Genomic DNA, 13191 nt, shown 5'->3' with positions numbered 1-13191 from the left:
CCCAAGCCTGGAGGATGCGGGTATCGATCCCGCCACCTCTCGCACGCGAAGCGAGCGCTCTACCGCCTGAGCTAATCCCCCGCCTCGCGCCAGCGCCCCACCCACCGCCCCCCCGGGGCGCGGACACGCGCAGCCCCCGCGTGGGGCGCGACACAAACGGCGCTTATCGGTGAAATCGGGGCAGTTTGGGTGGGTGTTTTTCTTCCCCCCCCCTCCCCATCAGAGGCTAACGGGGGGGGGGGGCGGTTCTGGACAGCCCCCACCCCACAGGCATCTTTGCCAAGGAACAAAAAGCACGTGTGTTAATGCAAAAAGGGAAAAATAAAATATATAAATCAGTCCGGTTCATTCACCCAGGAGCCATGGGAAAGGCGGAGGGAGTGGGGGGGCCATGTCAGGGTATCCCCCCCCTTCAATGCAGGCAAAGCGCAAGGGGAGGGGGATCGCTCACCCACCTGAGGGAGTGGGGGGACAGTGAGAGCCAAAGCCAAGTCACAGAGTGTGGAAAAACGTGGATGTGTGTTTCCCAGGAAAAAAAAAAAAGAAACAACCACTTCCCCACCCCCATAAGCCCGGATTCGAGCCCAAAAGTCCCCGTTTGTGCGTCTCCCTCGGCATCTCCATCCCACGGCCGACACGAGTGGCACCGGCGAGACGGGGGGGGCGGCGGGGACGTCGGGGGGAGCCCTGACCGTGTCCTCCCGCCAGCGCATCAGTGTCCGGAAACCAGAGCCAAGGCCCAGTCCGCGACGGCGAGGGTGGCGTTTTGCAGATAAATCCACGAGGAATAGGTAAAGCTGGCCAGGTGGTGTCTCACGCAGTCCCACGACACTTCTCCACTGGTGGTGGTGATGTTGGGGGGGGGGAAAAAAATAATAAATAAAAATGAGGAGGAGGGGTTAGAGGCAGGGCTGGGGGGTGGGCAGGCGCGCCCCGGCCCCGGCTGTGCCCCCACGGTGGCTGTGGGGTGACACTCAGCTCGGTCACCCGTGGGCGGCCCCGGCTCCCGGCAGCAGCCAGGGACACTGGTGGTGGTGGGGGGGGGGCGCGTATTTGGCTTTTGGCAGGCCCAGAGCTCGGGGTGGCGGCAGGTTTTGCGGCGAACGCCGCTCCCGGGGTGCGGTGCTACGTGTGTGTGTGTGTCCCCCCCAATAAAACCAGGACTTGGAGGGCCTGACCCCCCTCCCCCCCGCCCCCCCCCTCAAGCCCCGGGTGGGGAGGGGGGCGCAAAGCCCCGGGGGGGACGCTGCTCACTTGCAGGAGTCCAGGCAGCGTCTCCAGCCCCGCTCCAGCGCGGCGGCGGCGCGCTCCAGCAGCGGCAGCAGGCAGCTCCGCGCCAGGAACAGCAGCAGCTCCCGGACGCACTCGGCGAAGCGCAGCAGGGCCTCGGGGACGCGGCACCGGAGCTGCGGACCCCGGGACAGCCGGCGCAGGTTTAACACCGACCTCCCCCCCCCCCCCCCCTCCACGAGCGGCCCCGCGTCCCGCCACAAACCAGGGGGGGGGTCCCGCCACCGTGTGCCCCCCCTCCCCTCCTCCCCGCACACCCACCACGCTCCGGCTCCTCCAGGCCCTTCCCCGGAGGTTCAGCCGCCTCCACCGAACGGCAGAGACGCGGCACCCGCGCCGCTGGCTCCGCGGGGCGCTAAAGCCACCCCCCTCTTCCACCAAACCGCTGATTTTCAGGAAAACACTGAGTTATCCCTCTCCCTTTCAGCCACGGCCACTGCCAGCAGCTGGAGGAACGGCACCAGAACGCCTGCAGTGCCCAGACCACCCCCCCCCCCCCAGCACCACCGGGCGCGCAGACGCAGCGACAGGCACGTTGCCTTCCTCCTCCTCCTCCTCCTCCCAAGCCCCCAGGCCGGTGTTCCTCGCCTCCGCCGGGCCACCGTCCTTACCCACTCGCTGGCCCAGGGCTGGCTGTCGCGGACCCAGGCCAGCAGGGACGAGCACTGCAGGGCCACCTCGCTGCTCTTCGCCCACAGCAGCTCGAGCTGCGGCTGCAGGACGGCCGCTGCCTGCGAGGCGTAGAGGGGCAGGCTCCGCTCCAGCCACCTGCAACGGAACCGGCGGCGGCTGATGGCACTGCCGGTGGCCCCGGCCCCGCCGCGGGACGTACCCGGAGCTGCTGCCAGGGGCAGAGGAGAATCCAAGCCCCCCCCCCCGGCAAAGAGGGCTCCCCGCAGAGATCGCTCCGCGCTGCGTGAAGAGCTCCGCGCCCACGCCACGCTGCCCGCACCGCTGACCTGTACCCTTCGAGGCAGCAGTGGGAGACCTTCTGCCAGGCTTGCTGCGAGGCCGGCAGGACGCCGGAGGAGCGAAGCAGACGAGCGGAGGAGGAGGCTGGAAGAGACAAGAGGCGCTCCCTGAGCAGCCCTCCGCGGGAGCCGCGCGCTCGCTCCGTCCCTGGAGCCTCTCTCCGGGGACACGGAGCTCCGCAAGACGTCTCCGAAGATGCTTCGAGGCGGGACAAAGAGGGGCAGCAAGCCCCAAGACGAGAGGAAACCTGGGTTAGGGCAGCCCTGGGGGAAACCTCCCAAGAGGGGCTGGGTGGGGGGGTTTGGCTGCAGCTCTACGCAGCCCACGCACGCCCCACGCCGCAGCACAGGGCCCGGGTGAGGGCAGGGGCGCGGAGGGGCTTCGCTCAGGGGAAGGGCGAAGCTGTCGCTCCCCCGGGGACGCTCCTCCCGCGCCAGGGGCGCGAGCCGAGCCGCCGCCTTACCCTGGAAGGAGCCGTGCGTCCGGACGTCGTGCAGGAGGAACCCGGCGGCGAAAACCAGGAGGACGAGCAGCGGCCGCTGCCAGGGGAAGCCCCGGCCCTTCACCTTGCGCAGCAGGTCCTGGGCAGGCGGGAGGACGAGGCCGCGCTCAGCACCCGCCCCCGGCTTCCCCGTGGAAACCCGTGTCACCTGCCAGGAGGACGGACGGGGGGGCCGGCAGCCGGCCCCCCGGCGCAGCCCCCCGGCTCAGCCGGAGCCTGACCCCAACCCCAGCGAGGAGCCCAACTCCGGCTGGCGCCGCCCGCCCCGTCCCCGCCCGGGGCTCACCTTGCAGGCGGCATCGCAGGCGGCCACATCCTGGCTGCCGTTGGGCCCCCTGGCCGCCAGCTCCTCGTTGGTGACTTTGAAGGAGCGAACCGTTTCCTGCAGCGACTGACGCACCTTTTGGGGGGGGGGGGGAAGGCAGAGCGGCGTCACGGCACCCCGAGCGAACCCGGCGGCGCAGGAGGGAGCGGGGACGGGACGGGCAGGAACGCCGAGGAGCCGCGGGACGGGTCGGGCTGTGGGGACACCCCCCCCTGAAGCTCCCGCACCGAGACACCGCGGTGCTGCTCCCCTGCTCTGCCAGTGCAACCCCCCCCCCCCCCCGCCCGTCGCAGCACCAGAGAAGCCAGGCCTAACGGGGGCTGGATCCAGAACATCCCGAGTCCCGACGCAGCAGGCGGAGGGAAAGGGGCTCTGCTCCCCGCCGGCAGCGCGGCGCCCGTTCCCAGGGCAAAGCGCTGGCTCCCAAGCCTGGCACGCACACCACTCCTCCTTCCCACAGCCGCCTCCTACCTTCTTGCTGCTGCTGTCCCAGGACTCCAGCAGATGGTTCAGAAGCAAACTATGGGGAGGGGAAAAAAAACAAAATCAAATCACAGGGTTGGGTCAGGAGCTCCGAGAAGCATTTTAAGAGTCCTAAATGCCAGCGGGGTGGTGCTGCAGGCATGAACCGACCTGGACTGGGAGAGGTGTTTGGTGTAGAGCTGCCTCCAGACGCTGAAGCTCAGCGGGTCCAGGCTCAGGCACTGGCTCATGGAGGTGAGGAGCTGGGAGGAGCACAGCAGGTCATCACTCTTGATCCTCACCCGCCCCCAGCATGACACGTCACTCCGGCACAGCCGACTGCCCCCCAAAACCTGCCGGCTCGCTGCTCTCCCCCCAGCCAGCTCCCGGGGCACCGAACTACCCCAGCGTTTCCAAAACCCGGGCGTGGGTGGCAGGAGCCCTGGTCTGTGTCTGCCATCCTCGCCTCGGGACGGGCTGACCCGACGGTCCCTCCCCGCCGGGGACACGCTCCCACGGGAGCTGCCCGACCCACCTGCCCGTTCCGGCTCGGGCACGGGGGAGCTGGGCCTGTGTGAGGGCTGCCCGTGCCCACGGACACCAGAGCCCCGTGCCCACCGCGGCGGACGGGACCCGCTCGGCTGTCCCGAGCCATGCGGTGACACGCAGGGACCGGGGGTCCCGCAGCGCCCAACCTGTGGCGCCACGCACCCCCCGCCCCGCTCTGTGCCCACCTCTTTTTTCATGCCGGGAGGGCAGCTCGGCGTAGCTCGGGAGAGGAACGAGGGGAAGTAGGTGTGCAGCGACGTCTCCGGCTTCGCGCCGAACGCCAGCACCTTCAGGCGGGGGTAGAGCCGCCGCAGCTGCTCCTGCAGGCTGAGGGGAGACGGCAGCGGGGTGCGGAGGGCGGCCAGGACGTTCGCCCCACGGCACAGCCCGCGCTGGGGCGTGCTGGGGGGGGTGCTGCTGGCGTACCTGGGTGGCAGCGAGTTGTTGGGCATGAAGGCAAAGTCCAGGAGGGGGAAGAAATCCTTGGGCCCGATCATACCGAAGCCTTTGGTCAGGTTCGGGTGCATCCTGCGCGGCAGAAAGAAACGCCGTGAGCCTCGGCAGGCGCGCCAGCGGCCGACCGCAGCCCGGGACTGGGTTGCTGGTAAATTAAATGAACTCAGAGAAGAGAAACCAGATTATAGGAAACCAGTTGACTAAAGGCTCAGAAAGATGAGGGTGAACTGTGAATTTTGGCTGAACGCATCTCTGTAAAGTCCTCTGGCAAAAACAAACGCAACGTTCTTGTTATGGTGAAACAGGGGGAAAAAACAAAAGACAAAACAAAACAAAAAAAAACAACTTGAATAAAACCTCCTGAACCCTTTGGAAGGGCAGGGGATGCCCCTCGGTGCCCACCACGAAGCTGCTCCTGGCCCTTCCCATTTCCCTGTCAGCTCCCTGCGCTGTGTGGCACCACGCTGCCTTCCACCCCGGGTGCTGGAGCTGCCACAGCCGCCCCACCCCGTGCCGTGCCGGTGGCTACCATCACCCCCGCCAAGGCCACCAGCGCCGCAATCCTGACCCTCAGCCGGACGCCACCTCCCTTCTCCCCGCAGGGAAAAAGCTCATCGGGCTCCGCTCCCCCTCCGCCACCAGCACCCACCCTCCCCATTTTAGGGAGGAAACCTGCGCAGAAACCCCGGAGCCACGGTGGGAGCAGCAGCCACCGAGGCACCACGAGCGCGGCGGGGACACCCCACGCCACAGGCAGCCTCCACAGATCGAAGGAACCCACGCGGCGAGGCTCTGCGGGGCACGCACACTCAGGTTTTTTCCACCAGCACAGCGCAGACACAGCCACCCCCCCCCCAGCCCCGGCAGGCGCTCATTTCTCTTAACGAAGCTGCCCGGAAAAATGAAAGTGAGGTGTAACTCACACCAGCAGCCGGTCCAGGTAGGCGACGGCGTACGGGGAGAGAGCCTTGATGCCGAGCACGGGGAGCATGACGCCGAGCCACACTGCGGGAGAGAGGCAACGGTCAGACCTGGGGGGGGGGGGGGGGGGCTCTTGCTGTGCCCCCCAAGTGACAGCGGGCTCCTTCCCTCCGCACCAGCCCCGCCCGGCTCCGCGAGCAGCGACCCGAAAGCGGAGGAACGCTCAGGACAAGCCACCCCCTTCCCGTTTCCCAGCCAGACCCCTCGGGGAGGGCGCCGGGGCTCGCACGAGCGGCGCAGCAGCACGCTCCCTGTCCTTCCAGGCAGGATGGTTCCCCCGGGGGTCCAGCGAAGGGGCTTCTTGCGGCATCCCCGGAAATAATGCACCGCTTCCCGCGGCTCTGCGCCGCCGCCACTCGGAACACCGAGCGCTCGTGCCTCCCCAAACACCCTCTGGCACAGGCCACCCCCCTTTCCGCGGCGGCAACCAGCCTTTCACCTGCACGTCTAAGGAACGACAGCACGCGTGAGGGCAACGGCGAGCCGCGTCACGCCGGGCAGCAAACCCCGGCCCGCGGGACACCACCGCTCCCACTGACCCCGGGATCTTTCACGTCTTTGCCAACCACAGGCGATCCCACGATTCTCCTCCCAGGCAGGCAGCCTGGCACCGCGGCGGCCGCCGGCACCCCGCTCCCCAGGACGTCCCTCTCTGGCACTTCGACAGCGGGACGGCGTGTTTCGAGGCAGATCCCACGCCTGAGCGGGAACGCCCGTGGGAGCAGGGGCGCGTGGGCAGCTCCGGGGGACGCCCCAGCTTTCCTCCCCCGCGGCCGGTCCCGGCTCTCACCTTTCAGGCCCTCGTGGAGGTCCGTGAATCCGGCCTGTCCCAGTGCCCAGAGGACGGTGAGACATTTCGCTGGCCTGTTCTGGTGGGACCGCAACACCTCCAAGTACTGGGGCGAAGACGAGACACGTTAAGTCAAGAAAAGCCTCAGCCCGTCCCAGCCCACGGGGGCTCCCCCTGCCCCCCCAGAGGGACCCTCAGCAGCAGGGCAGGCCAGGGGCCGTGTTGACGGGGGGTTGGCACAACCCCAAACCCTCCCCTCGGGGACGCAGAGCCCTGGGGCAGCTCGCTTCGAAGGAGCGGGACCCCAAAACCCGCATCGGTCCCAGCGCAGCCACGGGCGGACGTGTCCCGCTCCCCCGGGAGCGAGCGCGAGCTTTGGACAAGGTCTTTGAAGAAAAGACACCTACAGCGGCTCCAGCACACCTGGGGAGGGGAGCTGCTGGAGATACTGGTCCCTCCGGGCTAAGAGCACAGGGAGGCTCACGGGCTTCGTGCGGGGGACACCCCGAAGGATTTCTGATTAACGGGGACGGACGCTGCCGCCCGGCGGCGCCGGGGGAGCTCGGGGCGGGGAGGAGCAGCAGCACCGGTCACTCAGCTCACCTTGCCCAGGTTCATCGTGGCGATTTTGGGCCTGTCCAGAAGCACCGCCTGGATGCAGATCCTGTACCCGTGCAAAGACTCCCCTGAAAAGGAGCACAGGCGGGGCCCCCCCTCAGCCACGAGCCGCCTCCGATGCCTCCCTCCCCCCACGGTACCCCCCGAAAGTTGGGGGGGGGGGGGGGGGGGGGGATGACCCCCTCCGCACAGACCTGCCCTGCTCACTGACTAACGAGCCCCAGCACAGCAGCGTGGGTCCTGCTCCCCCCCCGCCCCCAGCACAGCTCCAGCCCGCAGGAGCAGGATGGACCCCTCAGAAACCCACCGGCAGCTTCCTAAAGCCCCCCCGCCCCGGCCCAGCTCTGCCCTGCGAAGCAGCAGCAGGCAGGCACGGGCACGGCCCCAGCGCCGGGACCTCCCAAGGGCTCCTGTCCCCCCTGTTCGCGTTGAAAAGAAAGAGGGCTCAGAACGATTTTGGGCTATTCCTGTCATTTCGATCCGTCAGGAGGGTTTTGTGATGGAAGACAAACGTCCTGCGGGGCCCCCGGCTGGTCAGGGCGGGCAGAACCAGGGGCTGCTGCTAAAAACGGCGCGAGAGGGGTGTAAGAAAACAGGATTTAGGGTTTGAGCCCGAGGCCCTGCTGCAAGCAGCGGGCCCTCGCCGGCGTCCAGGGCGCTGCTCCTGTGCGCTCCGCGGCCGGGACCCTCCGCTCCGCAGGAAACACCCTTACGGGGCGCACGCTGGCTTTTACCAAGTTTCCTAAAGCCAAAGGGCCCCTTACGGGGCGCACGCTGGCTTTTACCAAGTTTCCTAAAGCCAAAGGGCCCCTTACGGGGTGCACGCTGGCTTTTACCAAGTTTCCTAAAGCCAAAGGGCCCCGTTCTAAAAGCCGCCGCGACACACGACACCGCGCAAAAGCCCTCGGAAAGGCGCTTTCCGCCGCGCGCCCCTCGGCCTGCGGTGCTCCCCCTGAGAACGTTACGTCTCAACGGGTAAAGCGACCCCAGGAGGGTTGGGAAGGAATGCCAGGAACTGATAACGGAGCTGGTAAAGCTGCCAGAGCCACCCTGAAGCAGCAACGCTGCAATTAAACCAAGGAAATGCCGAGATAAGCGCGAGGGGTGACACCATAAAACCGTCAGGCCAGGGAAATACCGAGATAAGCGCGAGGAAACAAAAGCTGCCAACTGAACCAAGGAGAGAACCACCTGCCCTGAGCCAGCTTCCATCAGCAGCAGAGACCCGCCTCGGGGGGGAAGAGCCCCTGCCAAGAAAAGCCCCGTCCTCACTGAAGGTGTGCAGGTAAAACAAGGTATTGCGACTTGAAACGGAGCCCAGCCCTGGCGAGGAGCAGCGAGGAGGAGGAGGAGGAGGAGGAGGAGGAGGGAGGCCAAGCTTATCAGTCAAAAGTGCTGATAACTGTCGCTGGGGTGGTGACCCTGCGCTAACCCAGGGGTGGAATTACCACCCTGCTCTGCGCGGACGCGGATTAAACAAATAGCTCAAGTCTGGGTGGTTTTCGGTTCATTGAACACTGGGGGGAAAAAAAAAAAAAAAACACCAACCAACCAAACCAAAAACAAAGCAAAAGAAAACAATCAAACAAGTGATTTTGGGGATAAGAGCTCTGGCGGCCCAGCGGGGCCGGGCACACGGGCTCGCCGTCCCCGGCAGCCGATGGAACCGACACGCTGAGCCCGCCCATTCCTCCCGAGGAAGGGACGAGCGACTCGGAGGTGCAACGCCCAAGCAGAGACATTTGAGTAAGGGCGAGTTCCTGGATTGGCGAGCATTAAATTTAGCTTAATTGCTTCCGCAGAAGATGATAAAGTCGCGCGTAGATGCTCGGCGAGGGTCGCCTCAACCGACCAGGGGGGTCAGAGCCCGCAAGTAGGTATTTGGTTGGAAAGGGCTCGAGCCAACCCACGAGTCCTCCCTGTAGCCCTTTGGGGTGTATTTTGAAAAATAAACTGGTTCAGGGGGGATTTGATGAATGAGGATAAAATGGAAAAAAAAAAAAAAAAAAAATTGTAGTAAATGGTGGCCAAATTACAAATAACTGATGGCGAACAGTGGCTGGAAAACGCGTCTTTGCAATTCAACACCACGACAACTGATGCTGTTCTGTCGTTGCTTGGGAAAATGGGATGGAGTGACTTATGTTGATGCCTTTACAGCTTTGTACAGGGATCCTGACAGTTAAAAAAGTGTATTAGCAGGATATATGTTAATGCCATGTACTGAGGAAAAGAACCTTGATCTTTGGGACAACAGCAGCACCGCGGTGGGCTCACACCTCGCCCCCCGTGACGCCTGCTCTGCCTCCTCCAGCCCGCGGCCCCGCGGCCTCAGCAGCGCCGCGCGTCAGGCCGACGAGCGCCCGGGCAGGAACGGCCCCTCGCTGCGCACAGGACGCCCAGCAGGAGCTTCCCACCTCCCCTCCTCCCCAGAGGGGTTCCCAAGAGCTCTTAAAACGGGAGACGAGGAGCAGCCCCCATCCCACAGCCGAAAAAGCCAAACCCCTTCTCGTAGAAGGATCACCGCACTCACGGGGCACACGGCGGTGCCCCGGGACTGCGCCCACCGCGTCTTACCCGGGGTTTTGTCCAGCTCCTGCAGCATGGTGTAAATACAGTGGTCGAAGAAGAGCTCCAGCACACCGGACGACCTTCCCAGCAGGGATCTGATGATGCTCCTCAGCTCCTTGCCCACGAGGCAGTACGGATAGTCTGGAGCCAACACAAGAGCAGGGAGAGTTGAGCGGGCGGCGGTCTGCGAGGAGAAGCTGGCACCCCGTCCCCACACACCACGCGGCCCACAGCTGACTTCTTTCTCAGTTGCCCGGCGTTAGGTGCGCCTGGCTCAGCCCTAAAGCACTGCCTTCTGCTAAACGTCGATGCTGCAGGGCGGACACAGGCTTTGGGAAGGTTTTCTGCTCTTTTACCCACCGCCGCCCCTGGCGACGAGTGCAGACTGACAGATCACGTGTAAAAGGGAAATCCAGCCAGAGCATCCCTTTCCAAGGTAAGTGCGGACACAAGCGAGCAGATTCCTGAATTTCACAAGAGCTGGTACAGGTCACGGGTCCTTACGGAGAAAGGGTGGCTAGGGAAAGGCTCTAGTTTGCCAACTGTACACTTGTTGCGCTGTACAGTCCGGCTGTACGCAGTTTTGTTGTCTTTGTAGCCAAGGAAAGCCAACTGTGGTGATATCAGAGAATCAAGCAAATAACCCCCATTGTATTTGTTGAATAAAGAACAGTCTTGTGTCTTTTCTATTACCAAGTTTCCTAAGACGGTTTTGGCACAGAAAAAAAGAACACCAAAAAAGTCCCAACTGTTTGGAGGGGCGGGGAGAAATCAAAGCCAAGCCCAAATGTCTCAGTTTGCAGGGAGCAGCCCCGACTGCGGGACAGGCTCGACCTGACTCCTCTCAGATTTTTCTCTCCTTTCACATCTGTTGACTACTTTGGTCCTGTCTGCTTTGAAACGTTTTGACAAGCCGCCTCTGTAGCGAGCCGTCCTTCCACCTGTACTCTTCAGAAACCTGCACAAAGTAAACCTGGCGAAGAACGCAGCACCCAACTCCTTCGAGTCTCCCTGCCGGGACCGACGGGCGGACTCGGTGACCTTCTGGGTCTTTTCCAACCAAAACGGTTGTACGGGCTTGGCGGGGGGTGGGGGGGTGGGAGGGGACAGAGGCTGCCCCGTCACCCCTCCGCCCCGTTTTAGGGCGCACGGGGAGGTCGGAGAGCACTGACCGTGGGGGTGCTGGCTGAGCACGGGGTCGCTCCTGGGCGCCTGCAGCTTGTAGTTGAGATAACTGGCCAGGTCCTTCACCCAGACAGAGGGGTTCTCGGGGAACACGCTCTGGCTTTTATCCAGCTCCTTCTGCAGATCCGCCAGGTCGAGCTGGAAGCGACAGACAGACAGATTCAACCCGGGATGCGCAGAACTACCCGAAAAGCACGGAAAGGAGAACGTTAACTCGAGTTCCTGAGGGAGGAGGGAAGCACTCCTCGCCTTCACCACCACCCTCCCAGCCCACCACCCAGTCACGCGAATGGGAGCACTGGCCTGGAAACAGCGTTTGGTTTTCTACCAGAAAGACGTTTTCTTCAGATTAGCAAACCAGGGAATAACAAAACCCACGCGGGGAACTGCCCAAAGGGGCTGCAGAAAGGCCCAGAGCCAACGGAGACAGCAGGAGGACGGGCTGTGCCGGCACAGCTGCGGGAACCAGCTCTTCCCCTTCCTCAGAGCTTCGCTCCACCTTCCCGCCGGCGCGGCGAGCGCGGCCCAGCGCCAGCCGGCACAGCCACAGCCACAGCCCGCTCCGGGCAGGATCAGCCCAGCGCCCTCAGGCAGCTCCACACCCTCCCAGGAGAAAACAGCCAAGCTCATCACGACCCACCCAATTAACAACCTGCGACCCACGAGTACAGACAGCAGCTCACACCCCCTCGCCTTCCTCCTCCTGCGCTGTCACGAAACACGTTTACCATCTGCTTCTAAGCTCGGACTATCTGCAAGCTTGCAGGGAGAGGTACCCTGTCTACGCTTCAGGGAGCGCTGCGAGACTTAGGGTGGCTGTTTGAAGTTTTGCAAAGTCTTAACATTTCCGTACGCAGAGGATTTCAGCCACAGCACGTTATTAAATCCAAGCCGGGCACCTTTTGGTGCACGTTTATTTCAGCGACTGTTCTGAAGGGAGGAACGAGGAAAAGAAATAGCTGCCTCTACGTCAAAAAACCCGAAGCGACACCGTCAGCAAAGCCGACGGAGCAGCAGTCGCGCCCTGACACACGCAGAAATCACGCGGCGATTCCGCTCCGAGCTGCCCCCCTGCCCAAAAGCTGGACGTGGGGAACCGTCCCCGCGGGGCGGACGAGCCCCCCGCCCCGGGGCAGGAGCTGGACGGGGCTGCGGGAGAGCCCGGCCAGGCAGCCGCTGCCCCGACCGAGAGCCGGTTTGGGGGGGTCCCCTTCTAAAAACCCGCCGGCGCTCGGAGGGGAGGCAAACGGGCGGGTTCCTGAGGGCTCCCCGCGGGCAGCGGAGCACTGGGGAGCAGCTGAAGGGAAGGAGGACACGTTCCCCCGCCAGAAATTCCCCTTCCAGCCGCCTCCCGCCGAGGCACAACGGCACACGGGGCGCAGCCCCCCGGGGTGCTCCGGGCCACGGCGACCGCCCCGGGGGGAGGCTGGGGCGCGGGGGGGGGCCTTCCTCCTCCTCCTCCTCCTCCTCCTCCTGGGGGGTGACGGAGCGAAACAGGGCCCCGCTCCCCGCGAGGGTTGAACGATGCTGCTGCCGGGGGAGCGGGGGGTAACGGGGGGCTCGGCCGGGCACACTCACGGCTCGCAGGGCTTCCTCCAGCGACCGGCATTTCCCCGGTCTGGCGTCGCTCGCCGCCGGTTTCTTGGCGCTTCTCCCGGCGTGCGGCCGGCGGCGCGGGGGCTCGGCGGCGGCGGGGGGAACCTGCTCCTTGTTCTGCTTCTTCGGCGCCTTCTCGAAGCCCAGCTGGAAGGGACCGGGACCGGCGGCGGGAGCTGCGAAACCGGAGGCGAAGGGGAGTCGCGGGAAGCGAGCCCCCGCGGCCGCGAGCTCCCCCCCCCCCCCACGCGAGAGCACCGGGCCGCCGTGACGCTACCGGCGGGGAGGCCGACACTCACCGGACAAAGGCAGCGCTCGGCCGGCGTTGGCTTCGCCCAGGGCGCGGCGGCTGCCGGGGCCACTGGTGGGGCGCCGGCCCTTGCGCACCAGCTCCCAGCGGCCGCCGGCCGGGCCCGGGCCCGTTCCCGGTGCCGCCGCCGCCGCCATCATGGCCGCTGCACCAGGGTAACGGGGAACGGCGGGGGGGGGGGGGGCGTGATTTGGAACCGCGCATGCGCCCATCGACCGCGCCCATTGGCTGCAGCCGCGCACACCGGCCTGGCGTAGCTGCTGCCACGTCTCCGCCCCGCCCCGCCGTGACAAAAACGATCCGCCCCCAATCACGCCCCGCCCCGCCCACACAGCGGGAGGGGTCACGGGAGGGCGTGGCCTGAAGCGATGGTGGGGCGGGGTCATGCAAATCACGCCGGTGTTAACGATGCCTCGGGGGCGGGGCCACGTAGAGCTCATCGCCGGCACAGAGCCGGGGCGGGGCGAGGGGGCGGGGCCATGCAGATTAGGGAGAGCGAGGGGTGACGGGAGGCCGTGCTGCCCCAAGACGGTGCCGCTGACGGCCCGCGCGGGAGCTGCGCGGGGCCACGCGTGGGCGGCGGG

General features: G+C 65.4%; 1 protein-coding gene and 1 non-coding gene across 2 annotated transcripts; both read right to left on the bottom strand.

Annotated features, from left to right (window-relative positions):
• Positions 1–8: 8 nt before the first annotated feature.
• Positions 9–81, bottom strand: TRNAA-CGC. The gene has a single exon. It is a non-coding gene; the product is annotated as a tRNA-Ala (tRNA).
• A 516-nt stretch (positions 82–597) lies between these two features.
• On the bottom strand, positions 598–12805 carry TMEM214 (transmembrane protein 214). The gene is made up of 17 exons (XM_042803203.1): positions 12597–12805; positions 12280–12473; positions 10689–10839; positions 9523–9657; positions 6931–7013; positions 6328–6433; positions 5480–5561; positions 4527–4628; positions 4286–4427; positions 3723–3814; positions 3561–3609; positions 3051–3164; positions 2726–2843; positions 2250–2346; positions 1902–2058; positions 1255–1406; positions 598–839 (listed from the first exon to the last, which is right to left on the bottom strand). The coding sequence occupies exons 1-17, from the start codon at positions 12745–12747 to the stop codon at positions 713–715; spliced, it is 2052 nt and encodes a 683-aa protein (XP_042659137.1). The 5' UTR covers positions 12748–12805; the 3' UTR covers positions 598–712.
• Between the last annotated feature and the right edge of the window lie 386 nt (positions 12806–13191).

Source organism: Tyto alba, unplaced genomic scaffold (assembly GCF_018691265.1).
Source record: "Tyto alba isolate M040663 unplaced genomic scaffold, T.alba_DEE_v4.0 Super-Scaffold_40, whole genome shotgun sequence".
Lineage (NCBI taxonomy): Eukaryota > Metazoa > Chordata > Aves > Strigiformes > Tytonidae > Tyto > Tyto alba.
The sequence above is the reverse complement of the archived record's forward strand: the minus strand, read 5'-3'. Positions and strand labels throughout refer to the sequence as shown.

Bases quoted from the DNA above. Each gene is read 5' to 3' on its own strand.
- TMEM214 (XM_042803203.1), bottom strand. From the start codon at position 12,747: ATGATGGCGGCGGCGGCGGCACCGGGAACGGGCCCGGGCCCGGCCGGC. The intron at 10,840-12,279 runs GTGAGTGTGCCC...TGTCGCTTCCAG, and splicing joins TGGAGGAAGCCCTGCGAGCC to CTCGACCTGGCGGATCTGCA. The intron at 2,844-3,050 runs GTGAGCCCCGGG...CCGCCTGCCCAG, and splicing joins CCTGCGATGCCGCCTGCAAG to GACCTGCTGCGCAAGGTGAA.